The sequence below is a fragment of the Trichosurus vulpecula genome, chromosome 7 (assembly GCF_011100635.1).
Source record: "Trichosurus vulpecula isolate mTriVul1 chromosome 7, mTriVul1.pri, whole genome shotgun sequence".
In the NCBI taxonomy this organism is placed as follows: Eukaryota; Metazoa; Chordata; class Mammalia; order Diprotodontia; family Phalangeridae; genus Trichosurus; species Trichosurus vulpecula.
In genome coordinates this window covers 5,526,081-5,552,613 of record NC_050579.1, presented here as the reverse complement: position 1 = coordinate 5,552,613, position 26,533 = coordinate 5,526,081, and the positions used below count along the sequence as shown (strand labels likewise).

The 26,533-nt window shown below is 49.2% G+C and overlaps 1 protein-coding gene across 1 annotated transcript; it reads right to left on the bottom strand.

Annotated features, from left to right (window-relative positions):
• Positions 1 to 21,029: 21,029 nt before the first annotated feature.
• ARL4C (ADP ribosylation factor like GTPase 4C) lies at positions 21,030 to 25,868 on the bottom strand. The gene has a single exon (XM_036768873.1). It carries the CDS (start codon positions 24,837 to 24,839, stop codon positions 24,261 to 24,263), a length of 579 nt encoding a protein of 192 aa, XP_036624768.1. The 5' UTR covers positions 24,840 to 25,868; the 3' UTR covers positions 21,030 to 24,260.
• Between the last annotated feature and the right edge of the window lie 665 nt (positions 25,869 to 26,533).

The following is a 26,533-nucleotide window of genomic DNA, read 5'->3' as shown; positions in this document are numbered from 1 at the left end:
TTTACACATCAGTCTCTCCTGGGTTAGTTAGAATTAGTCTCCTGATAATTCCATATTTAAAACTTCTTTTTAGCTTGCAAGGAAGTCTCTGTGTTTTTAATTGAATCTGTCGCTTTAGCATTTAAAAAAAGAGAAATGGCAAACTCTTCTTGGCCATTTTGCATCAGTCAAGAGAAATTACATAAGAATCAGAAGGAATCTTGGCCTCGGTTTATGAATTTCACCCAATGAACCGTTTCTGGCATACTAATTGCCTTCATATATTAAGGGACGGCTGTATTTAGGCCATAGACTTTAAATCATAAAGTTAGGAGGCTGAGTGGATAACACCAACATCCTTTACAGCTCTAATGGGCTATGATCCGGCTTCCTTCAAGCATCAACTCCTACAGGAGGCTTTTCCTAACCCCCACCCCCAGCTGCTGTTCCTCCCCCACAAAATGGCCTTATGTTTCACACACACACACACACACACACACACACACACACACACACACGCACTTTGTTTGTTTATGAGGAGGCAAAGCAGACAGAGTGCTGGCCTCTGAGGCAGGAAGATCTAAATTCAAGGCTCCATCTCTTCCCCAGGCAGTCTGTGTGACCCTGGGTAAATCTGTTAACCTCTCAGGTGACTCACTAAGACTCAAGGATTCAGGGAAAGGAGCTCCTTGCATTGATGGAGGGACTTGCCTCATCTGGGAGCTCTCACAAGCCCAGTCCCTCTCCACTTTTTAAGAAACAGACTTGTGATTTCATTGGTAGAGGAAACTTCCAGATGAGGAAACTCCTTCCATCATTGCTAATTGGAGGCTTCTCTGCGGCTCAGAGTCTTAGGAGCCGCCCTGGGTGCTGCGCAATGAAGTGACTTGTGGGAAGGAAAGGGAAGGGAACGGGGGAAGCATTTATAGCCCTTCTTTTTCCTTTCCTTTCCTCCCTTCCCTTCCCTTCTGTAGCCTCTGCTCTGTGTCAGGCCCTGAGCTGAGCACTCTGTTTAAATATGATCTTGTCTCATCCTCACAACAACCCTGGGAGGCCGACGCTGCTATTATCCACACTCTACAGAGGAGGAAACTGATGTCGACGTTACTTACCCAGGGTCATACAGCTAGTCAGGGTTGGAGGCTGGATTTGAACTCAGGTCTCTCTCTGACTCTAGGACCCATGCACTGAAACACCAGTATGCCATGCTAAGTGACTGCCAGCATGTGGAAGAATCAGGACTGACCTAGGACTTCCTAAGTCCAAGCCAGCACCCTAAAATTTACAAAGAGCTTTACATATTTTATCTCATCTCAGCCTCCTAAAAACACAGTGACGTAGACGCTGTGTGTCTACGTGTGTGTGCGCGCGTCCGTCTTTGCTTCCCTATTTCCCTGTTTTCCTATGTCTCTCTGTGTCTCTTGCTCTGTCTCTGTCTCTCTATTTCTGTTTCTCTTTCTCTGTGTCTTTCTGTATCTCTGACTCTGTATCTCTCTGTCTCTGTTTCTCTTTCTCTGTGTCTCTGTGTGTTTGTCTCTGTCTGTATTTCTGTCTGTCTGTCTGTGTCTCTCTGTCTCTGTCTCTGTTTCTCTTTCTTTGTCTCTGTGTACGTGTCTCTCTGTCTGTCTCTCTGTCTTTCTGTCTCTCTGTCTCTGTCTCTCTCTTGATTGGGATGTCACATGAGAAATCAGTTGAATTTCTCACATAATCTTTAGCCTTTAATGGCTCTGTGACCTCACTGATGGGGTTACTTCTAATGCTACTAACCACAACTAATCAATGAATTCTCCCCCAATGTGACTCTGCCATGTTCATCTTATGGTTCAAATCCACCTCTGCTGCTTCCTCCCTGTGTAACTCGGGCAAGGTCATGCCCTTTCTGGGCCTCAGGGAAGGAAGGCTGGGCTACATAGTCTCTGCGGTCCTTTCCAGACCTAGATCCATGATTCTATGACTGCATGCTTTATCTCCCCCATTCTTACAGATGAGGAAACCAAGGCTGACAAAGATAAAATGACTCCCCTGCATTCACACAGCTAGTAAGTTTTGGAGGCAAGATTTGGGTCTTCTTGACTTTGAAGTCCAGACTCAGTTCACAAGGTTTTCCCATGTAGTTCTTTGTTAGCAATATGGTACAACCTCCCTGTCACCATCCTTTACCTGTCCATCACCCTTTTGAGGAGTCTAAAGTTGAATTCTTCAGAGATTTCAGTATTGTAAGGCTCACAGCCAAAGAGCACCATAAGAATAGAACCAATGCCTTAAAATAAGTGCTTGTTTCAGCGAGAATCTTGGAGTCCTTGGAATGCATGGCACAGTTTTCAAAACTCAACCCAGACTGCTTCCTTTCCCCCTTCTGTTCGGTTCTCGGTCCAGTTCACTGACCATTTCTAGGGTCTATCCAAGATGGACAAACTGCTGGACCAACTCTGTGAGTTGCTAATCCAACTGCCTATCACACTCCTTATCCACTTGGTTTTTCCTGTGTGGATAGCTAGACCAAACTCAGGAGTGATGATGGGAACTCATCTGAGAAGCTCTACAGTTTTCTGGAGCTGGAAGTTACCCCTGCAATATCATCCATAGACAAATGTTTCTGGAGAGGGTCTTACACTCAGTACAGAGAGGTGAATAAAAATAACATTTGCAGAACACAGGGAAATCATCCTCTCTCCGTGTTGCTTTGAAGATTTGATTTCAAGAGAATCTGGTGTGGGATGGCATCAGATCCCATGTATTACTGATGAAGGGCTCGTTAGCAGAACTTCCAAATTCTTTATAGAGCGAATATTTCCTGAAGGTGCCGAGGCATCACATACTCATGCTCTCCAAGCCCTGGGACCGTATAGAAGCTATTAATTCACTGCTTAATCATTAGTTCTGGATTTTTTCTTCACTTTAAAGAAATAAAAGTCAGGATGATGTGATATAGCTTGTTTTTCAGTTCATCACCATGTAATTTTATTGATGTTCCTGTCAGCTCTTGGTAGATCAGGAATCAGAGATCTGGGGCTCAATTCCGGCTCATCTACTTACTACCATGTGCCCCTCTCTGGGTCTCAGTTTCCCTTCCATCTCTTTGATCTGATGATTCAATTAAATGTGTCTGACATCCTACAGCTTAGGAAGCAGGAAGCAGCAAAAATCAGGTACCTTTGAGAAGAACCTGGGTTCAAACCCCACCACTATCACTTGTTGCCTGTGTGACTTTCGACAACTCACTTCCCTGCTCTGGCCCTCAGTTTGTTTCCTTTGCTGTAAAATCAAGTGCTAAACCAGGTGACTTCTGAGGTCCCTCCCAATTCTAAAGCTATGACCCTATTTTCCTGCACCCAACAAGTCAGTCCTCTGGTGGATGTAGTGGCTGCCACACTGGATGTGGAAGAAGGGAGCCTGCGCTCCAATCCCGGCTCTGGCGCTCCCTCCTTGTGACATCCTGGTCAAATCCTTTAGCTTCTCTGAGATTCAACTGGAGCCCCTTCCCCACAGAACTGTCACAAAGTGCAAATAAAGTCACACAGAAATGGGTATTCTCCTATTTCAACTATAAGCTATTGTTCTAATGACCTAAATTCACTGTATCAAATGAGACATTTAGAAAGCACTTTGTAAATCTTAAAAAAGGTAAGGAACAAGCCTGGAGTAAATGGCCCATTGTAGCACTTGGGACACCCCTTTATCAGACATGCAGTCCCAAGAATAGCGAGTCTAGATTCTCTATGGGTTTGCCTCTGTTCTACGTGTGCGCCCGTGAGGCCCCAGTCAAGAGTTTGCTTTCTTTTTATGCAGCCAGAAGGCAGAGATGGTTCAAAGGAAAGGCATTTGTTAAAATATCAGAGCAAGACAACAGAACATTACACACACACACACACACACACACACACACACACACACACGTCCTCGGGTACTTTTTCATAAAGACAGTACATGCCAATATTGGGGATAGGCATGAGGGGCCCCTGTGGGAGGAAGATGAAAAAGAGACATTTCATGCCTCAGGACCCCTGATACTGGCAATGATCTCCCCCAGTTCTTCTAGGAAATCAGGGTCCTGGGTGGCGATTGAAGACTTCTTTTACAGATAAACATCCGCTTTAGGCTTCTGACCCTCTTTTGTATTCTCAAAATCCCCTACGACTCAGCTGCAAATGAAGTAGCATGAGGACAAAAGAAAGGTGAGGAAAGGAAGCAGGGGCCCTATCCCTTCACCCAGACTCCTGTCTTTATTATGTGTATCTGTCGACATCAAAGCCTAATTAATTGCTCTGGGGCTCGATTCTGGCCAGCAAAGTTTCTGATCTCCCCACCTGAGTGACATTTTTTAAATTTATTTTTTAATTTTAGTTTACAACACAGTTTTAATAGATTTCAAAGAAAACTTTTTTCTTATAACCCTGTTACAATTGCATTTAAGACTTTTGTACCCCAGTGTCTTACATATAGAATTTGCTTTAATACATATGAAAAATTATATTACACACATATGTATATAGTATATATACATGTATATATGTGTACATATATGTTTGTGTAACCTAGTATGTACATGTATGCATGCATGCATATGTGTTTATGTACATATATGTATGTGTGTGTATATATATATATGTGGAAATATTGGAGGAACTGACTGAAGAGGAAATTTCCTTTGAGATGAAACCTGCAGCTTTGGTTTCCTCAGACCTATTATCTGCATTCAATTTAATAACAAGATATTTTAAATCATTGATACACTTACAAACATGCTTATCGAGCTAGAGAAAAACTTCGAGGCCGTTCTATCGAACCCCATCATTCGACGCATGAGGAAAGCACAGCTGGAGAGGCTCAGACGCGGCTAAGGTCACACTGGAGACCTCCTAGGAAAGTCAGCATCTGCAGGACTGACTGGCCTCGGTTTTTGTGCTCCTAGTCTCATAGATTTTGAGCTGGAAGACTTTTCAGAGGTCATTTCATCCTCCTCCTCCTTGCTTTTTTAAAAAAAAAAAAAAAACAAATTAGATTCGGACACAGTCCCCAGAGGTTCTATGATGTGTCTAAGGTGATTCAGTTAGTGAACAGCAAGCCCAGAATTAGATCTCAGGTCCTCTGACTCTAGTTAGCAAGCTGGGTAACCCTAAGTTACTAAGTGCTTACAGTGGAGGAGTCAGGAAGACCCGAGTTCAAATCCTTCCTCAGACACTTAGTAACTATGTAATTCTGGGCAAGTCACATAATGTCTCTCTGCCTCAATTTTCCCATCTACGAAATGGGGATAACGATAATCCTCTTCCTGCCAGGGTTGCTGTGGGGGTGAAATGAGATATTTGGGAAGCACTTTGTAATCTTAGAGAAGGAAAGGAACAAGGGCCTTTCTAGGTATTGTGCTAGGCTATAGAAATGCCAGCTGTTAGCCGTCATTAGCTAGACGGACTCTGAGGTGCCTCCCTGCCTCCATGGCCTCGTGACCCCCAGCGTCATCAGCGATGGTGCGGCCAAACATCCTTCAATATCCCTCTGAATGGGGGCACTGGGTCACTTTGGGGCAGCAGCTCCTGTCACAAAACCAGCGAATCTGAGAGTTGGGCAGGCCCCCGGCGGCTGATCAGGCCAACTCATATACAAAATGAATCCCTGCGATAAGTCATGTCCAAGTGCATGTCGCAGCTGAGTTTGAAGACCTTGGAGGAAGGGCGATCCCACACACTCAAGGAAGCCAATTCTGCTTTTGAAGAGCTTTCATTGGGAGGAAGGTTTTCCTGACATCGAGACTAAATCAGCCTTCAACCTCCACCCGTTGCTTGTGATTCTGCCCGCTGGGGCCAACCAGAATAAGTCTATTGCTTCTTTCCCACCAAAATCCTTCCAATCTTCGAACAAAGCTATGGTGTTTCTTCCTGAGTTTTCTCATCTCCAAACTGAACATCCCCAGTTCCCACAATCCATTCCCACATGATAGGGATCCAAGGGTCCTTCATCAGCATTCCTGCTGATCTCTTCCTGGTACTCTCCGGTTTATCAATGTTCTTCCTAGACCAGGCACTGAGGGCCACCCTCTAGATGCCAGATATGGTATGACAAGGGAGGATCTATCACCTTCCTCTACATGTAGCCCTACCTCCCCTTGGCTTCAGAGGCTGCCACATCACACTCCCAACTGATACTGAGCTTGACATCTCCTGAGACCCCCAGATCACTTTCAGGTAAATTATTATCTAACTAGGCACCTACAGCTGGGATCTGCGAGATTGATTTTTTGAACCCAAACAAAAGTCTTTACATTTATCCCTATTTAATTTCATCTTATTTGACTCAACCCAAGGCTCCTGCCTATCAAATTCCTCTTAAGTCTCATCTGTCATCTAGTGTGTTAGCAGTACCACCCAGTTTTATATCACTTCAAACGCGATGGCCTTCTCATCCACACCTTCATCCAAGTCACTGATGATACCTTTTAAATCCAAGGAAAGGCTGTTTTTAGGAATGCATAGCGATGCCACCTCAGCATGAGCGGGTATAGGAGTGTAGCCCTGAAATCAACTGTGGTAATCGCCATCATTTAGCTTCATGATTTTTGAACCCAGTTTGAAATCATTATTTAGTGGCTGTGAGTCATAGACAATTGGCATTAATTGCAGGGGGTGTTTGCGTTTGTGGGAGCCCAGCTCTGGCCATCAGGAGGACATGGTCTCCACCAGATCTCCCGGAGGGCAGGTCTGATCCTCGTCACTTCATTCATTCACACCCTCTCTCCACCCATCCTCCCAGTCCTTCATTCAATCAGGACATGTTAAATGCCTGCTATGGTTGTCTGATGGGCACTGGGGATACAAGGCTCTGCCCTTGAGGAAAGTGCAGTTTAGTGGGGGGAAACAACATGTACATAAGAAATAAAATACAAATGTGTACAAAGGGTTGTAGCACGGGAGGGCACTACCAATGTGGGGGATTAGGCCAGGCATCGCAGAGGAGATGGCATCTGAGGAAGCTGGGGGTTCTGGAGGGATGGAGGGGGAGAAGGAGTATCTTCCAGGCATGGGTCACAGCCTGCACAAAGTCATGGAGATGGTCCACTAAGACCATTGAGGAGGCCATTTTGGAGGTACTTGATGTGAATGAAGGAGAGTAACATATGTGAGCTGAAAGGAGGACTGGGACCAAGGGAGGAAGTGCTTTAAAAGCCAAACAGAAGAGTCCCTGTTTTATTCTAGAGGCCACTGGAGCTGGAAAAGGAATGGGTTTGTATTCAGATTTCATCTCTCTTCTGGCTCAATAATTATAAAATTTCCTATGAATTTCTCATAGCTTCCATTTTTCTCTCTGCTCATCTATTCAAGTCATCCTTCAAAGTGAAGCTCGAATGTTAGCTCAATGGCCTTCCCAGACCATCTCAGTCTAATAATGTCACCCTCCTCTGAACTGGGGGAATCAATATTGACTCTCAAACACACTCACTTCTCATGACCTACTTTCCCATCCCACGTCAGTCACACATAAAAATGGTCGCATCCCTGATCTTGCCATCACTCACAAATACAGCACCCCAAAACCTCTTATCCTACTGTAATCTATTGGCTTTCCATCTCTCCCTCTGCCTCGCCTCACCAAACTGTACTCTCCTACATGGTGACCTCCAGTCCCTTGCCCCCTCAATTATCTTCCAGGCCCTCTCCTCTGCACTATCCACTCTATCCTCTTTTCCCCATCTCGACCCCTCAGGGAACTAATCCAATTCTATGCTCTCCTCTTATCTTGAGTTCCCAGCCCCCTTATCATTTTACCAATTGTGCTATGCTCGGTCTTAGCCTTGGATCATTCCTGCCATCTGCCACCTTCATGCTGACATAGGTGCTGCTAAACAAAGCTGGGTAAAATCTTGCAATCATTCAAATTGGATACAATACAAATTTATGCTATACAACCTCAACTTGGCCCTCCCTGCTAGCAGGCAATCCTACTATACCTCCCTCATCACATCACTACCTCACTCTCTACAGCGGCTCTTCGAAACCTTTTCATCCTTCCTTAAGCCTTTCAAGGCTCCCCTCCCCCTTCCATCTCAGTGGACAGCCTTGCCTCATTTTGCAGAAAAAAAAATGAAGCCTTTCACCATGAGCTCCCTCTTCTCCCCTCTTCCTCATCAATCACTCATATGCTTTCTGCCGCTATGTCCTTCACTCCTGTCTCACACCATGAGGTGGCCATACTCTTTACCAGGCTAAGCCTTCTACCAGTTCAAGCAATCCCATTCCATCCCTTCTCTCCAACAGATTGCCCTCCTCATTCCTACTCTATCACTCAATTTCAATCTCTCCTTGTCCACTGGCTTTTTCTCTACCACCTATGCAAACATGCCCATATCTCCCACATTCTTAAAAACCTTCACTTAATCCTTCTGTCTCCACTATTATCGTATATCTCTTCTGCCCTTTGTGGCTGAACTCCTTGAAAGGGTCATCTATGATAAGTGTTTCTACTCTCTCTCCTCTCACTCTCTTCTTAACCCCTCACAATCTAGATTCTAACCTCATCATTCCACTGAAACTGCTCTCTCCAAGGTCACCAATGATTTCTTAATTACCAGAACCAATGGTCTTTTCTCAGTCTTCATTCTCCTTGACCTCCCTGCAGCCTGTGACCCTGTTGATCATCTCCTTTCCTCGATACCCTCTTTTCTCCTGGTTTTCAGGACACTGCTCTCTCCTGGTTCTTCTCCAACCTACCTAGAACACTCCTTCTAAGTCTCCCTTTCAGAGTTATCATCTAGATCATACCCTCTAAGTGTAAGTGCCCCCAGAGGCTTCTGTCCTGAGCCCTCTTCTCTTCTCCCTCTAGGCTACTTCACCTGGTGATCTCATCAGCTCCCATGGATTTAATTATCGTCTCCACGCTGACAATTCTCAGATCTCCAGTCACACTCCAACTGCCTCTCAGATATCTTGAACTGGATGTCTAGTACATAGCTTAAATTCAACATATCCAAGGCAGAATTCATTATCTTTCTCCCTAGACCTCCATCCACCTACCCCTTACCTTCCCTATTACCGTAGAGGGCAATACCATCCTCCCTGTCCCTCACACTGGCCACTCCTCAGTACCTCTCACTCCCCATATCCAATGTCACCGAGACCTGTCATTTTCACCTTTGCAATGTCTCTTGGATATATTCCCTTCTCTCTTGTGACTCTGCCACTACCTAGTGCAGTCCCGCATCACTTCATACCTGGTGTCTTGCCTACCTCAAGCCTCTCCCCATATAAATCCATCCTCTATTCAGCCACGGAAATGATTTTCCTAAAGCACAAATCTAACCATGTCAAACCCTTCCTCAATAAACTCTAATGGCTCCCTCCTGTCTCCAGGATCAAATAGCAAATCCTCTTTTTGGCCCTGAAAGCCCTTCAGAACCTAGCCTCCCCCCACCTTTCCAATCTTCATTCTCCTTATTTTCTAAGACATACTCTTCATTTCAGTGCCATGAACAAGACATTTCATTTCTCAGCTCTGGACATTTTTCCTGACTGTGTGCCATGCCTGGAATGCTCTTGCTCGTCATCTCTGCTTACTGTCTTCCTTGCTTTCTTCTCCCAACCAAGATCCATCTTCTACAAGAAGCCTTTCCCAAATCCTCTGAACTCTCCCACTTAGTTATTATTTGATATGTGTGTCCCTCCTGCTCACAGGCTCCTTGAATTCGGGTCCCTATCTCAGCACCTTTTGTGACCTCCTACAATATAAGGCACATGCAAGGGATAGGGATCCACGGAAGCTTCTTGAACAAGTGACATTTTACAAAACTTTCATTTCTGTGTTTAAAGTGAAATAGAGTTACGCTATTGGTCCCAAAGTGGGAGGGGTGGCCAAAGACAAAAGATATTTGAATTTTGTCCTTTCAGCAATAGAGAACCACTGAGGGTTTATAAGCAAAGGAAGAATGCGATCAGCTTGGTATATTGGGAAAATTGCCTAACCTGTTGCATGAATAATGGATCGGAGAAGAGAGACTGGAGCCAGAGAGCAGTTGGTGCTATAAAAGCCCATAAAACCATAAACTAGAAGACCCAGCACTAGATGGGGACCTTGAAGAGTAGGTTATCTGATCTGCCCATTTTACCGATGAAGAAACTGTGTCAAAGGGAAAAGAACTGGCTTCCTCAAGCCGAAGAGCCAGGACCAGAGCCAGTTCTCCCCTCCGCCAATTCACTGCTCTTTCCCAGCGTGCACCACACTGCCTTCTTCCATCAGTCACACCAGTTAATGCCCTAGTATAAGTTAGTTGGTTAGATCAGAAAAGGTTCAGCATAAGCAACAGGCCACAGAATAGGTAAGTTTGGGTGGAAGGCAGGGGGATTTAGGGCTGGTCAAGGATCACCGGTCAAGGAGCAGCCGTCCTGGGGGGCTCACTAGGTAGGAGGGGATAACACGGATTCCATAAGGAATGTCAAACAAGGGGAGCCTTTGCTTGAAGGGTAATTTTTGCCACTTTGTTCCCTTACTCCTGCTTCTCTCAAGGTAGATGAGGGGGGCTCGCATCACCCTCCCTGAATGTCCAAACTCAGGTATTGAGTCAAGTGTCACCCCAGCCCAGCAAGCCCTACCCCAGATCTGTGGGGCCAAGGGGACCCGCCAAAATCCTCGGCCCTACAGCCAAGTCCCAGCCTGTGTCCCTGTAGACCGATCTCACATTACTCCCCATCACCGTCAACACTCTCATATTCCATCCAGCCTGGATGAGGCAACGCGGCGTTCCGGGAGGCGCGGTGACGTGAACCCAAGTGCTCTGATTGCAAATGCATGATTACGGCAGAATTCCTTGTTGTAAGGGTCAGACTGGATGGCACTGAGCTCCCTGCCCAGGCGCGGGTTTCACGAGTCTGTGACTTGATGATTCTGTCGTTTTCCTCCCTCTCTGCCTTTGAACAATCCACTTCCCATGCCTGGAATGCACTTCCTTCTCACAGCATCTCAAAAGCCCTTCTCTTCCTTTAAGGTCCAGCCTGGGGCTAATCTCACTTCCATGATTTTTCCCTAGCTGTGAGTCCTCCATTTCCTCAGATTACCCCACATTTAAGATAATAGGAATAATTGTAAATCTCTAATGTATAAATAGGAGGAGGACCATGCCATTCCTGGTCTTCTTTAATGATAATAATAAATAATGGCTAACATTCATATAGGGGCAGCTAAGTGGGGCAGTGGATAGAGTACCCAGCCTGGGGTCAGGAAGACCTGAGTTCAAATTCTGCCTCGGATATTTACTAGCTGTGTCACCCTGGGCAAGTCACTTCATCCTGTTTGCCTCAGTTTCCTTATCTATAAAATAAGCTGGAAAAAGAAATGGAAAACCGCTTCAGTGTCTTTGCTGAGAAAACCCCAAATGGGGTCACGCAGAGTTGGACAGGACGGACAAGAGACTGCACAGCAAGGGCATTTACATAGCACTTAACACAGGTAACGAACGCTGCGCTGAGCGCTTTACGCATGCCGGCTCATCGCATCTTCAGAACCACCCCGGAGGATGGGGACTGTTGGCATCTCATTTTACAGGTGAAGAAAGGCAGGTGAACAGAGGTCCAACGACTTATCGAGGACCACGCTGCTAAAGCCAACACTATGGTAGACACAGGATTTTAGATGTAGAGATGGAAGATACCTTAGAGACCATCGTGTCGTCCAGCTGCCATTTCATAAATTAGGCAATTAAGGACTCTGGAGGTCACCCTAAGGTCAAACGATGATGATAGGTTTCAGAGTCAGGATTTGAACTCTGGTCCTCGGACTACTTGTTCTATAAAGAAGGAGGAGGTGGAGGAAGAATGGAAGGAAGGAAGGAAGGAAGGAAGGAAGGAAGGAAGGAAGGAAGGAAGGAAGGAAGGGAGGGAGGGAGGGAAGGAGGGAGAACAGTCACTAGACACTGGAGCTTGCATTTGATCCTGAGGGTGACTGGGAGGCACAGAAGTTTATTGAGTAGATGAGTGATAAGATCAGACCTGACACCATCAGACCTGCGCTTTAGGAAAGTCACTTTGGCACTAAAGGAAGAGAAGAGAGACCAGAAGGTTGGGTGGGGTGGGGTGGGGGGCGGGGACGATGGGGGGAGGGGCAAAAGGATATCAGAGAAGGGAGACCTCGAAAGGGGAGGGGCAGCAGGGTCTAGATTTCAAGGTGGATGAGGTCTGAGCAAAGGCCATGGGATTAGACAATCAGAAGGTCGCAGGTGACCTTAAAGAGCTGAAATGCTGATAGCAGCTTTAAGCTCTAGGGTTCTGGCCTCTTCTGACCTTAGTTGGGACCAAATGGCTGAGTGAGGCTATTAACTTCCATTCTTGAAAAAGAAAGAAAACCCTGTCAAGTTGCTGGCTCTGAAAGCTCAGACCTGGCGTCTTTCTCACACCTTTAATGACTGAAATGAAACTAAAGCCAGGTTTGCAAGCCCCACCCTCTGGGGCCACAGTCTGGGCAGAGCCAGTTTACAAAGGTTCCCCCTGGTTTAATGTAAACAGAAAAGACTTCAAGACGGGGGCCAGGATATGTTGAGGGGCAAGCCGGTTTGAAGTTGATTTTAATTAAAATCAGTGCCGCCGCCTGGGTCCAAGTCCCCTATGCTAGGTGTCAGGACCACGAGCCCTGGCAGAGCCTCCCAGGGAAAGGCTCCTGGTGGGGACTCCACAATGGCTGTCTCTCCTCGGAAGACCATGCCAGCTCTGCTCACGGTGGCTCATGACCAGGATCCCAGCATGTTTTTTTCCAAACATGGCAACTGTCGAAGGCTGTGTACTAAGTCAAAGAAGAATGGGGATCTGCTTGGTTGAGGGGGGCCTCATAAGGAAGAAAAGAGCTCTTGGAAGAATCTAAGTAATTCATTAACTAGACTCCTCAATAAGGCTCAGACATGTGTAGACCGCCGGTAGTAAAGGCTGAAGAAGCAGGTGCTGATGGAGGTGCACCTGAAGACTGGCGCATGGGGCAAAGGTGTGGTGGAAGGCTTTGCCCTAGGGTCTGTGTCTAGTAACTACCGATAAATTGGAGCCTCTCCTGCAGGATGGCTCACCTGTGGGTGGGGAATGGCAGGGTCTTTAGAGTCCAAGGACCCAGAATCCTGTCATGATCTGGTAATTTCTCAACTGTGTGACTTAGGGCAATCACATAATCCTAAAATCCTAGAGTGGGTCAGGCCCTCAGAGGGCCTCAGTTTCCCTGTCTGTAAAATGAGATTGTCCAAGAACAATGGCCTATAGGTCAAACAGAGCAGCATTGTGGGAAGAAGCCACTGACTCTGGAGGCAAAGGTCCCGGGTTCCAATCCTACTTCTGTAATGCTTACTAATTATGTAACCTTAGGCAAGTCAGAACCTTTCTCTTGGCTTTACATATGTATATGTACATGCATATGTGTGTATGTGTGCATGTACATGTGTGTACATGTGTGCATATGCATGTGTGTTGTACATGTACTCGAGTGCATACATGTGTGTATGTGTACATGCATGTGTGTATTGTATGTGTACGTGGGTGTGTGCATGTGTGTGCATGTACACATGTATGCATATGTGTGTGTACATGTTTTTTCTCTCTCTCTGCAGAATAAAAGCTTCTGGAGGGCAGGAACTGTTTCATTTCTGCCATTGTGCCCACACAGCTCAGTGGCTCAGGGCATAGAGCATTGGGCCAAGAGTCAGGAAGAACTAGCCTCGACACTCGCTAGCTGTGTGACCCTGGGCAAGTCACTCAACCCTGTTTGCCTCAGTCTCGTCATCTGTGTGTCCACCACTGGACTTGGAGAAGGAAAGGGCAAATGGCTCCAGTACCTTTGCCAAGAAAACCCCAAATGGGGTCACGAAGAGGTGAAGTGATTGAACAACAACACCCCACCCAGTGCCAGCGACATAGCGGGGAAAAGGACTGCACCTGGGGTGTGTCTCCCATGTAGAAGCCCAGGCTGGAGAATCCCTTCCTGCTGATGCTGGTCAGTGCTTTCTCTGCAATTCAGAGTCTGAAAAAAGGTGTACAGAGGCAATGCCAAACCCTGGGCCCCACCGCTCTTGAGTGCAGCCAAACCAGGTCAAACTCTGCTGGAGAAACAGTCACCAAAATAAATAAAAACATTACAAAACATAGATAATGTGACTTTTCTAAGTCATTATGCTGCCGACAGGGATCTTTATTAATCATTCTGCATTCATTAAGCACCTACTATGTGCCAGTCCCTGCCCTCAAGGAGCTTCTGATCTAATGGAGGAGACAACATACAAAGAGATCTCTACAAAGCAAGCCAGGTACCAGATTAATAGGAGACAATGAATGGAGGGGAATCACCGGAATGAATTGGAGCTGAGGAAGACTTCCTACGGAAGGTGGGATTTCAGCTGGACCTTACAGAAAGCCGGGGAGCTCAGTGAGCAGAGCAGAGGGTGGAGAGCAGCCCAGGCTTGGGGGACACCAGAGAGAAGGCCCAGAACTTGGGGATGGGGTGGGGGGGGAAGGCCCATTTCAATGTGAGTTTGACAGGGAGGGCCTACAGCATGGAGAGGTCAGGCAAATTGTCCAGGATCACACAGCCAGTTTGTCTCAGAGGCAGGGCTTGAACCCACACTGTCCCTGTTGAATCTCTACCCGCTACCCTGCCCTGCTTCTTTGACCGCAGAAGGTGTTGACTGATGGATGCATTTCACACTAACTTTCCCTCTGTAGTCCTGGTTTTCATCTGGTCTCTTTCCAACAGATAATGACCTGGCCTACTTATCCCTGCACTCTTTGGCTCGCTTCTGCCCATCTGTGAGCTGTACTTGGCCACGGCTGTTGCAACAAATGGAAGAGCCAGACCTTTGACTTCCTGCTTCCGTTCCTGTCCAGACAGTGGGCACTTTCCCTCCTGTCCAAAAGTTTCCAGCAGTATCATATTTAAATGAAATTCCATGGGGTTTTGTGGGTGCATTTCCCCCAGCCCAGCACAGCCAGGACAGGGGCAGTGTTGGATGGAAAGCGTTGGCCTGTGGCTTTCCTGGGAGATCTAGGACTTGCAGATGAACTAAACATGGGCATCTGGTGTGGCTAGACTGGACTGTTCCTTAACCCTGCCCCCAAATGCTTCTACTTTTTCCCACCTCTGGGCTTCCTGGGCTCTCTCTCTTGTCATCCCACCTGTCCTCCCAGGCTAGAAATCAGACCTCTAATTTCATCAGCACCAGGAACTCTCTGTTGAAGAGCTTCCTTCCATGGATGTAGGCCAGCCCCTTCTCATCTCTCCTTCCTGTAGAAGGTGGGATTTCAGTAACCCAGGCTCAGGAAGTTGCCAAGGATGCTGACTTGTCCAGAGTCACAAAGCCAGTGTGTGTCCACCACTGGACTTGAACCCAGGTCTTCTGGGTTCCAGGGCTGGCTCTTTATCTACCATACTCTCTTGTCCTCACTGGGGATACAAAGGCAACTCAATCAACCAGGATTTTGTTAAGAATCTACTTCGGGCCAGGCCATGTGGAAGACACTGGATGCAAACACCAAAACGAAATCATCCCTGACCCCAAGAAGCCTCCACTCTATTGTAGGAAAACAGCATGAACACCGGAAAGTGAGTGTCAAAGATATCCACAAACCATGAGTCATACATTAAGCCCCTACTATACTCTGAGCCCCGCTACAACAAGGCCAAACCACATCAGCTCCCTGGCCTCGAGGAGCATCTATTCACACAGGCAGGAAGTGGTCTCTGCTGGAATCTTTCCTAGCACGTGGCCCCTCCCCTATACCTGGGGGTCTCATATGCTGCCCACATTTTACTTCTTAGACTGACTGGACTGTGAGCTGTTTAGAGGCAGGGCAGCATGGAAGCTGGTATCTCCTCCAGCACCCAGCAGGCCTGTCTCAGCCACGCAGGCACATTAATAATGTGGCTTTGAGTTTATTGTTGATAATGAATAAGTGGGTCCTGATGCCATAGACGGGTTGGGCCTGGGGGAATCAGATTTGTGTCCTGATGATGACAAAGGATAAGATCCAGTTGCCGGAGGCAGAGGATTCCCCAATCCAAAGCCTTTCCAGGGCCTGTTCCTGTCTTCCTAGCATGCTTTGCCACACGAGCCTGGCCTGCATTTGGTTGGGCCTTCACAGACGCCGACATAAATGATTCCCGTAGAGCTGGGAGGGCCAACGAGGACCTTGTAATTCAATCTATGCCTGAGCACAAATTCCCTCCATAGCAAGGAGGACAAGCAGTCATCCATCCTCTGGACACCAAAGTGAGGAGAAGATCCCCTTTCAGCCCAGCTGATGTCACTTTAAAGGTCAAACGGATAGGAAGTTTTCCCTTATTTTGAAGCAAAACCTGATTCCCAGTAACTTCTGTCGACTATTCCAAGCACCCCCTGACTGGGGCTAAGCGGAATGAGCCTCCTTTCCAGACACAGAGAGCTCTTTGAATGGCCAGCTAGTGTGTCTCCCCCACTCCCTCAGTCATCTCTTCTCCAGGCTAAACTTGCCCTGTTCCTTCACTGTCCTGATTACCCCCACCCCCATGCTGTTCATAGATAAAGCATCCTTCCTTGTAAGTCTCTGCGAGCCATATCACCACAGAGCTGTTCTGGCCAGGGCACTGGACAGCAGGATTCTCGCAGCCTTCATTCTGGATGCTACGCCTCTCTGAATGCAGCCGGGGCAGCAGCAGCAGCATCTTTAGCAGACACTCGGTGTGAGTCATCATGACTCACACCGAGCTTCACTTGGGGGTTCCTCCAAATCTCCAGATCTTCTCATCCTGTTGCCAGGTCACCCCTCTACCATCCTGTACTTGGGAATTCAAGCTATTGACCCCAGGTGTAGACCTGACATGAAACCATCCTAAGCGTCATCTGGTCTTCCTGGACATAGAGACCTGGCTTCACAGTTGGGTTCAGGGCCATGCTCTGACATGAGCAGGACCACTCAGAATCTCAGTGCCCAAGGCAGCTCCATGAGATAAGTGGCAGAACAGGTCCTACTCTGCTCTGGTCCAGGGACTTTCCTCATGGAAAAATTCCTTATGCCATTCAAATCATAGACAGACATGAAGAAAACAAAATACTCTCTAACTCAATTCAGTCCAACCCTCTGGCAAGAAAGCCAGGGGGGAATAATTCTTTCATTTTAGGGAAAAGGTTACCAAAGTCAGTGAACAGAATAGACTTTGCAGGCTGGGACCTGGGTTCGAAGCTTAGCTTAGCCACTTTCTACTTGTGTGAGGTTGGTCAAGTCTCTTAATTTCCCTGGGCCTGTTTCCTCGTCTGTTAAGTGAAGAGGATGGAAGAGACGGTGGAAGGCACTGGAGGGTCCTTCTAGTTCTGAATATATATCGATCCTACGTAATTCCACAATCAGTCCTCGTGGTTTATCATGGAATGTTTCCTGTCTCCCACTTCCAAGTCTCTGTACAGGTGGCCAACTCCTCAGCTCTGCTTCTTAGGATTCCTACCTCCTCTCGAGGCAGAGCTCAAGCCCCATCCACTCCCTGAAGCCTTCGGTGGTCCTCGCTGTCCTTAATACTCCCCCCACTCCAAAATTACCTTGCGTTTACATATAATTTACATGTGTTATTGGTGTTTAGTCACTTGCTTCAGTCCTGAACGACTCTCCATGACCCCATTTGGGGTTTTCTTTCTTGGCAAAGATACTGGAGTGGTTTACCATTTCCTTCTCCAACTCATTTTACAGATGAGGGAACTGAGGCAAATGGGGTTAAGTGACTTGCCCAGGGTCACACAGCTAGTAAGTCTCTGGGCTAGATTTGAACTTGGGTCTCCTGACTCCAGACCACCTCCCTATCCACTGTGCCACCCAGCTGCCCCAGAACTTATATTTACTTACCTGTACATAGGAGGTAACTTGGAAGAGAGCACAGGGAGTTGGTTTCAGAATCAAGAAGGCCCAGGTTCAACCCCTGCCTCTGACACATACGGGCTGTGTGAGCCCTGGCAAGTCATTTTGGTTCTCAGTGCTCTGGGCAGCCCTCTATGATGAAAAATTCCTTAGAAGGTGCTAACCTGCATCAACAGAAGGACTTTCCTCCTCTGGGAGGTCCTCAGGTCCAGCTCCTTCCACCCAGTAGAATATAAGTTCCTTGAGGGCAGGGACTAGTTCACCTTTATTTTTATATCCCCGGACATAACCCGGACAGAGGAACCATGTTTGTGGGATTGATTGGAATTTATAAAAGTTTCTAAAATTCTAAACTTCTAAAAAGCCATCAAAAAAAACTTAGGTTGGAGGCATTAGGGCCCCTTGATGCTGGAAACAACTAGTGGGACCAGCGAGCAGGTTAATCTTCCTGAAATATTCCAGGAGACCCAGGCCAGGCCCTCAGCTCTTTCCTTCCCCAGGGTCTCAGTGATCTCATACTCACATGGATTGTCCATTTGCAGAGGTCACATCTGTCTTAGCACCCTCAGGTTCTTGGAGTTCCAAGGGTCCCCTCTAACCTCCAAAGCACTAAGTTTCCGTTGGATGGCTTCTTCATCAATTCTGACACACTTTCCAGAAGCTTATACAGCTCAGAAATGACTTCAGAAAGATGTTACAGCCTAGACCTCAGTGAGGTCATTAGGCTTTTAAAGCCAGCTTCAGAGGAAAAGAGAGATAACAAAGCTCAGCACTTTAAGTAAATAAGGCAGCTCTGCCAGCCCTCCGTACTTGAGCCCTGGCCTGTGGAAGGGCCCAAGGCTTCCAACAAACAACCAAAGATACAATCATGCTTCAGCCATGGCCTGAAAGGGGTAAGTGTGCCAGCTCAGTTTCAATAAAATGTGGAATAGAAAGCAATCCATCTCCATCTTTGTCTGTTTCTATATCCCTGTCCCTGTCTCTGTCTCTCTCTCTCTGTTTCTCCCCTCTCTTTGTCTTTCTCCTTCTCTCTCTCTCTCTCTCTGTCTCTCTCTGTCTCTCCCCTCCCCCGCAGCTATATACCCAGCCCAGTCTCTCTTGAGCTCCCATGCCCCATGACCTATCACATGTTTATAACTGGATGTCCAGTTGGCATCTCAAACTCAGTATAAACAAAACAGAACAAATTCACTTTCCCCCCAAATCCATCTTTCTCCTGAACTTTCATATGAATGCCAGGAGACTGACCCACTTTCAGTCCCACAGGGCCACAGCCTCAGGGCCACACTTGACTCTCCCCTCTCACTGTCCCACAGATCCACCCAGTCTCCAGATCTTGTCTCTGTTGCTTCTAATCCCTCCTTCCTCTAGATCTCCTCTCCATCATACACCTGCCACTCATGTTCACCACCCATCCCCTGGTCAAGTCCAAGAGCTTCCCATGGGGTGTCCCTACTTCAGTATCTCCCCTCTCCAGTCCTTCTTTCACTAAGCTGCCAGTGGTTTTCCTTAACTGTAGGCCTGACCATATCACTGCACCCCCCCCCCCCTGCCCCGAATCAATAAACTCATGTCTCCGTCTCAGCTCTTGGATCAAAAAGAAAGGACTTTGGTGGCTTTCAGAAGCCTTCCCCAAGTGGCCCTTGCCCACCTTTCCCACCTTATTATACTTTATTCCTCTTCTTCCATAGTCAGGTACACATACCTACAGTAGGATGTAAGCCTCTCGAGAGAACAGGAGCTGTTTACCATTGGCTTTGTATTTCCACTGTCCAGTGTGGTGTCTGGTATATAGTAGGTACTTAATACAGACTTATTGATGACTCTGGATGTATGAGTCCTCTTCAAGGGAGCCCTTAATCCTCTCATGTGCCCAGTCTGTTCACTTTTTGGCCATATCTAATTTTTAAATAATCTCCAACGTCGAAGGGGAAGGAAATTCCATCCCTTTTTGTCCCATTAAAAAGCAAAGACGTATACTCACTCTGGCTATGTGACCCTGGACAAGTCAGGTACCCTTTCAATGCCTCTGGGAGTTCTTTAAGACTGAGCTCCCCACAACATAGGATCAGACATTTAGCATTAGAGATTATCTAACACACGTCCTTCATTTTACAGGTGAAGAAACTGAGGGACAGAGTATGGGAACTGACTTGTCTAAGATCGAATAGATCATTAAATGGCAGAGCCCAGATGAATACCTTTGTCCTCTGGTACTGTCTCCCTGATCTCATACAAGCTACCAGCAAATGTGTGTCTGGACCAAAAAACAAAACAGTAAATTTTATGGATATATTTGTACAACCTGATAGACTCCCCTCTCCCACCCACACAGATTCCAATCTCAGCCACTTAATTTGTTTTAGAGGAAGTAGAGGTCCAGGCAGCATGGGGCAGTGGAAAGCATACCGGGCCACCAGTCCCATTAAAATCCCAGTTTTGCCATCTATCACCAGGGTGGGTATGATTCATCTTTATGAGTTCAAATCTGGCCTTAGACACTTACTAGATGCATGACCCTGGGCAAGTCACTTAACCCTATTTACCTCAGATTCCTCGTCTGTAAAATGAGCTGGGGAAAGAAACAGCAAACCACTCTGGGATCTTTGTCGAGAACCCCCCCCACCCCACCCCCGTAAATGGGGTCATGAAGAGTTGGACACGACGGAACCAAAAACTGTGTGGTCGTAGGCAAATTCCATTCTCTCCCACCCTCCTCATTTATAAAATGACGATGAATCACAACTTCTCAGCCTACATTTATTGTCAAATTTCCTACCAAAGGAGAGGATTCTAGGAGCCAATCTCTATGGAAGCTAGCTCTTTATCTGCACTGCAAAGAGGGGATGGGACTAGCCTCAAAGGTCTCTTCAAGATGTAAATCATTCCCTCAAAGGAATTTTTAAAGGGCATTTGAAGCCTCCTGTAGAGGACAAGACCCGAGGGGCTCATCTCCATAAGACTCCTCCAATTACTCCAACAGCTGAGGACTTCTTCAGAGTCACCATTTCAGGATCGGCAGGGCAACGACAATAGAGATTTCATTCAAAGATCTTTTAAGAAAAAAAAAAAAAGCAGTGGTTCAGCCCTCCCAGAGTTAATGGTTAACCTTGGATCGGGAAACAGACTTGGAGATAGAGCCCAGCCCCACAGTTTGATAGAGGAAGAAAGAGAAGCCAGCAGAAACAATCGAGAAATTACGAAAAGGACAAACGGAGCAACGCATGATTGTATAAATAATTTATTTCCGTTCACAGCATCATGTTTGCATCATAAAAAAGAAAAAAAAAGAACTAAAAAAGGACGATTAGAACAGAGAGGACTGGATTAGGGGTGGGGAAATGGAAAATGAAGAGGCAGCAAGGCATTTTTTCTTGGATTCTAACATTTAAACAGACAAAAAACAACTATGAGTGGACAAGGTCTGCCACTAAACCGGCATCCCTGCTTGTCTCCTGGTAACCATTGGAAAGCCTCACTGGAGAGGCAGTCCTTCAAAGCAAACCCCACCTTCATTCTTTCAGGGACTGACGCCGTGAAGCATCCCTAAATCTGGAGGGGCCTCTAGCAAGGAAGCTTCTCCTCCAGTCCCAAGGGGAAGGTGACACCACGCTTGGGGTAAAGGGATTGTGAGGAGGGAGGCCAAAACATGACAGAAACAACAGAAATTCTGGGCCACGTGTTAATCATGGACAGTGTTTCAGAACTAGACATTCTGACTGCCTTCAGGCCCTCAATCAGTCTTGACAAAGACCAAAAATCCTGCTCAGAGTTTCTGGAAAGCAAGGACCGACTGGGTCTGAAGACTTGTCTTAAAACCCAACTCCAGTGAGCATCACACCATATTTGGCTTCTGCAGGGTCACAAAATAAATATATTATTTCTCTTCTAAGTGGGGAGTTGACAAATTTCAAAGTGCTTAATAAGAAACTGTGGCATGTGAAGAAACTAAAAGAAAAATTAAAAAAACAAAAAACCAAAAACCACAGACACACAAACAACAAAATCTCTACACACAGTTTCCTTACAAGATGGGACCAGCCCATTCAGAACTCAGTGAACAAGGAAGTGAATTACGACTGTGTAAACGGGAATTCCATAGCCTTCTTCATCCTGCCTGGTTTCCAGTTGGTCTCCACTAGGCTTCAAGAAAAGAAGACCGGCTGGGGAAAGGTGCCACCATTCCTGTCCCAAATTAAAAGGAGTCATCTGTCCCTAAAAGCTATAAGAATTGCATTTGAAGCAAAAAACCAGTACTGCAATCTGGACTTTGTTCTAAAGTGAGTTTGTGGAAAGCAATGGATAAAGAGGCCTGGCCTTAGGATTTATTTAGAGACACATTCCCATGCTCAAACCTGATAGTGGCCAATTTCCAAATGACTCCCTCGTTATGAAATTTTCCAAAGGGGGAGGGAGGGCAGAGGACAATTACCCCAGTAAACATGGCTTCAAAGAGGAAATCAAACTCCCTAGTCTGAAGTCACCCTTTGGACAATACTGCACTTCTGTGTAAAATGACCAGCATCCTGTAACCAAGACTCCCCGTCCTGATTATAAACCATTTATTTCTTTAAAAAAAAGTCTTATTAAAAATACTTAACTCTTTGTTTTTTTTTTTCTTTCCCCTTCAGCTTGCCTCTTCTCCCAATCCTCCTTGGGCACCTGCCGGCCCACGGATGACATCATGCCCCAAGCTTCCTCCTACCTTGAGCACTCTGGGGAATCTCATCTACCACACTGGGGTTCAGTTGTGGGCCAATGTAATGGCTGTAGCAGCAGGCCAGTTTAGACAAGAATTTTGTAAGCAAGGACCTAGGTCATTGTGCTTTGAAGTCCATGCAGTCAGGTGGGCTTTTGCAAGACAAATGGGCTGGGGCGGTGAGTGGGAACAGGGTGCATCATATCAAGTACTATAATGAGACAATTTTGTGGAGTTCCTTACACTGGACAGGCTACAGTGAACCTCATTAAATAACCCCAACGGTCTCCACTTGCAGAATTACATGATATAAAGGGGCACAACAAAGCCTTTTTCTCACTTTTTTAAACGAAAAGATAATCAGAAAACCCTCCATCACCCAGTTCACATGACAAGAGGCAAGCCTTGCAAAATCATCCTCAATGCAGCCTACAGCTGGTGTTAGATCCTAGAACCAACCATGGGCAGGGCGGGGGCTGCCAGCTTGCAAACCAGCCAACTGGCCGGTCAAGAGACCTTTAAATCCCACAGGATGGACCCAGGTATTTGTGCCCATCACAGCATATTGAGGGGATCCCCCTCAGCCCCTTCCCATCCAGCCCGAATAACAAATCTCGCCGTTTGCATACTCTTATCTAGATTTCCGGCAATAAATGGACCATCGACCACCCCCACCCGGCAACTGTTTCTTAATTGTTACTGGTTTCTTTGTTTGTGGGATAATGACCTACACATGGGCTGGATCCAAACCGCGGCAAAGATGCCGGACCTGGGGGATGGGGGAAGAGGGGATGAAAGGCAGTTCTCATCCTGTAAAAGAAACGGGCGTTTTCTACAGTGGTTTTCCCTTGGCCAGGCTCTTGGCTGGGTTTCCAGTGATCCAAGTCTGCTATGCGGCAGCAGGAACTCCCCCCAAACAGACATCCATCCACCTTGCTAGGGCCCAGGGCAGGAGCAAAGGAATAGCAAACAGGGGCCTGCCCTGTTCCAAGAAAAGGATTCTCAATACCCGGCTGGGCTGGCCCATCAATCCAGACAGCCGCTGCAGCTGCCCCACCCCCCTCCCCAAGACCCTTCTCTGGGCAGAAAGCCTAGAGGGGACGTGACCTCGGTACCTCTAAGAACCCACAGGTGCAACTGGCTTTGGGGGGAGGGGCAAGGAGGCCCAACTTCTTAATTCTGCTGGAGTTTCAAGGCATGAGGCCTGCCTCCGGGGGCCCTCTAAGCCGTCCTCCACTTCCCACCAGGAGGGCGGACCCAGCAGGTTGCAACCCCCAAGCCCCATCCCCCATCCCTTCTAGTCCTCTTCCTCCAGTCTCCTCCCCCTCCTCCAAGCCCGTGGGAAAGGGGGGAGATCAAACAAAAGGCCTCTCCCGCAGGCAGGCGGGCAGCCCACCAGGGGGACTGGCGTTCATTCCGCGGGCCTTTCTCTCCACTCGCCTGGCCGGCTGTGGGGCTGGTGACCAACCTGTCCCAGGCTGACAAGTCAGAATCCGGGAGGGGGGTGGGGCGGGCAGTCCCAGGAGTCCGGGGTTCCCGCTCACTGTGGCTGGCTATCAATAGAGTTCTATTCTCGTTCGGAAAGCTCGACGCGTCGCTTTGGTTCACGTTTCTGGGGTCCTCCGTGGGTGGGAGTGGGTGTGTGCCGGAGGGAAGCAGGGCAGGGGAGGGGAATGGGCGCCGGGGCCAGAGCAGGGGGAAGGCAGGGTGGTCGTGCCCCGGGGTGGGGGGCCAGGTTCCTTTGGGGGGCCGCGCCTTTACCGCTTCTTCTTCTGCTTGAGGGACTTCCTCCGCTTGAGGATCATCTCGTAGAGCTTGTCCATACCCTCGGTGAGGCCCTCGCCGATGATGGCGCAGGCGGGCTGGACGTGGTAGGTGGTGGCCGGCACGAGCTCGGGCAGGGCCAGCTGCTTCTCGATCTCGGCCACAGGCAGCGACTTGGGCAGGTCCTGCTTGTTGGCGATGACGAGCAGCGGGGTGCCCTGGTTCTCGGCGAATTTGGTCACCTTGTGCAGCTCGGTCTTGGCCTCCTCCAGCCGGTCCACGTCCACCGAGTCCACCACGTAGATGATGCCGTCCGTGCAGCGGCTGTACGACTTCCAGAGCGGCCGCAGCTTCTCCTGGCCGCCCACGTCCCAGAAGTGGCAGCTGATGCCCTTGGCCGTGCCGTTACTCAGCTTGATCTTCTCCGTGTTGAAGCCGATCGTGGGCACCGTGTTGACAAACTCGTTGAACTTGAGGCGGTAAAGCACCGTGGTCTTGCCCGCCGAGTCAAGCCCCAGCATCACGATGTGCAGGGACTGGAAGGCGGAGATGTTGGACGAGATGTTTCCCATGACGCTGGCCAGGACAGCAGCGGTGGCGGCGGCCGGGGCGCCCTCGGACAGCGCCGGGGGCCGGGGGCCAGTGGGCAGGGGCGGGGAGGTGCCCTCTTCAAGGGGCAAGCCCGTGGCGGGCCGGCAGTGGGCGGGTAGGCGGCCCCCTCCCTCTCCTCCTCCTCCTCCTCGCTCTCCCCTCTTCCTCCTCTTCCTCCTCCTCCTCCCCCTCCTCCTCTTCCTTCCCTACTCCTCCTCCTCGTTCTGGTCCTGATCAGGCTCCTGCCCGCCAGGGAGAGACTGAGGGTCACCTCTCAGGTCCTTGCCCCGGGGGGGCGCACAGGCATCTCCAGGGACCCCGGCGGGGAGGGGCGGCTGGGGCGCGGGTCAGGGAGCTCAGGGCCCGCCGCAGCGCCCTCGAACCGGGTCGCCCCAGCCCAGCCCGGACTCCATGGGCATCTCTCTACGCTCCCTGTTACGGCGGCTTTTGTCTGCCTGTGGTCCAGCGGGCGGGGCGGGGACTCTGGCTTGGATCCGATGCGCCGGGGGAGTCACTTCTCAGCCAAGGGCGAAGAAGGAGGGGGGATGTTCGGGTGCTGGGGAGACAGCGGAGGGGTGGGAGTCTCCTCGCGCGCTCGATAGGGCTCCGGATAGGGATGTGGCCCGGCGCTGCGCCTCCGACTCCCCGGGCCAAAGGCCAGCTCTCCGGGCTGCGGCGGCACACGCCCCCTGCCCGCGCGGCTCCCGTTCCGGTTCTCGGGCTCACGTCCGGGCGCTCGGCGGGGTCTGCAGAGCCTCGGGGGCGCGGTGCATTCCCAGGAGCTCAGCGCGAGCCGCCCCGCACGGCTGCTTCTCGGGCGGCGCCGCGGCTCCTTCCGCAGGCAGGCCCGGCCCTCTGCGGCCCCGCCGGCCGGCTGGCTGGTCGCTTCTCCCCCCGGGCAGCCCGGCCGAAGCGCGGGCGCTGCTCTGCTGCTCCCGGGCAAGGCTCGGCTCCTCTAGGCGGGTGGAATGGAGCCCAGCTGCAGCTCGGGCCGCGCGCGCGACTCGTCCCCCTCTGGCGCGCGGGCACAGCCCCGGCCAGACACCCCGACTGGGCGGGGCGAGCGGGGGAGGCGGGCCCTGGGAGGGACGGTGGGGGGGACAGCCAACCCTCAGTCCCTCCCTCCCTCGGTGCTCGCCTGGGCTCCCGAGCCCGCGCTGGCCCTGGCGCGGGGGCTGCATGCAGCTCGGCACCGCCAAGGTCTCCACCACCGGACCCAGGAGTTCCAGAACTGGTGCCCTTGTCCCCAGCTTCGCCCATTTCCCCGTCCATCTCCCCTCCCCGCGCACACACACAGCCTGGCGCATCGGCGACCCAGCGCCTAGATGGCCAGTGGGCACCCTCCCTGAGTGTGGAAGCCGGGACTCTGGCCACCGCCCTTGGCCTTAGGACGGGTGGCCTGGAGCCCAGCGTCCGGACTGTCTGAGCCCCTGGCCCCATTCTCTTCCCTCCCGGCCAGGCTAGGCCAGCTCTGTGCCCAGCCCCAAAGCAGGCAGGAACTCTGAGGGTGCTTCCAGAGAAGAGGTGCCACAACCCCCAGCCCAGCCTAGCCTAGCCCAGATAGCACCAAGCCTGGTCGGGGTGGAGTGGGGGAGACCCTAAGGCTTGTTGTTAGGACAAAGTCAAATTAGGGACAGGTCCGGGGCCTACTAGATTGAGATCTAGAGGGTCCTCA

Coding starts and splice junctions, on each gene's coding strand:
- ARL4C (XM_036768873.1), bottom strand. CDS start 24,839: ATGGGAAACATCTCGTCCAACATCTCCGCCTTCCAGTCCCTGCACATC.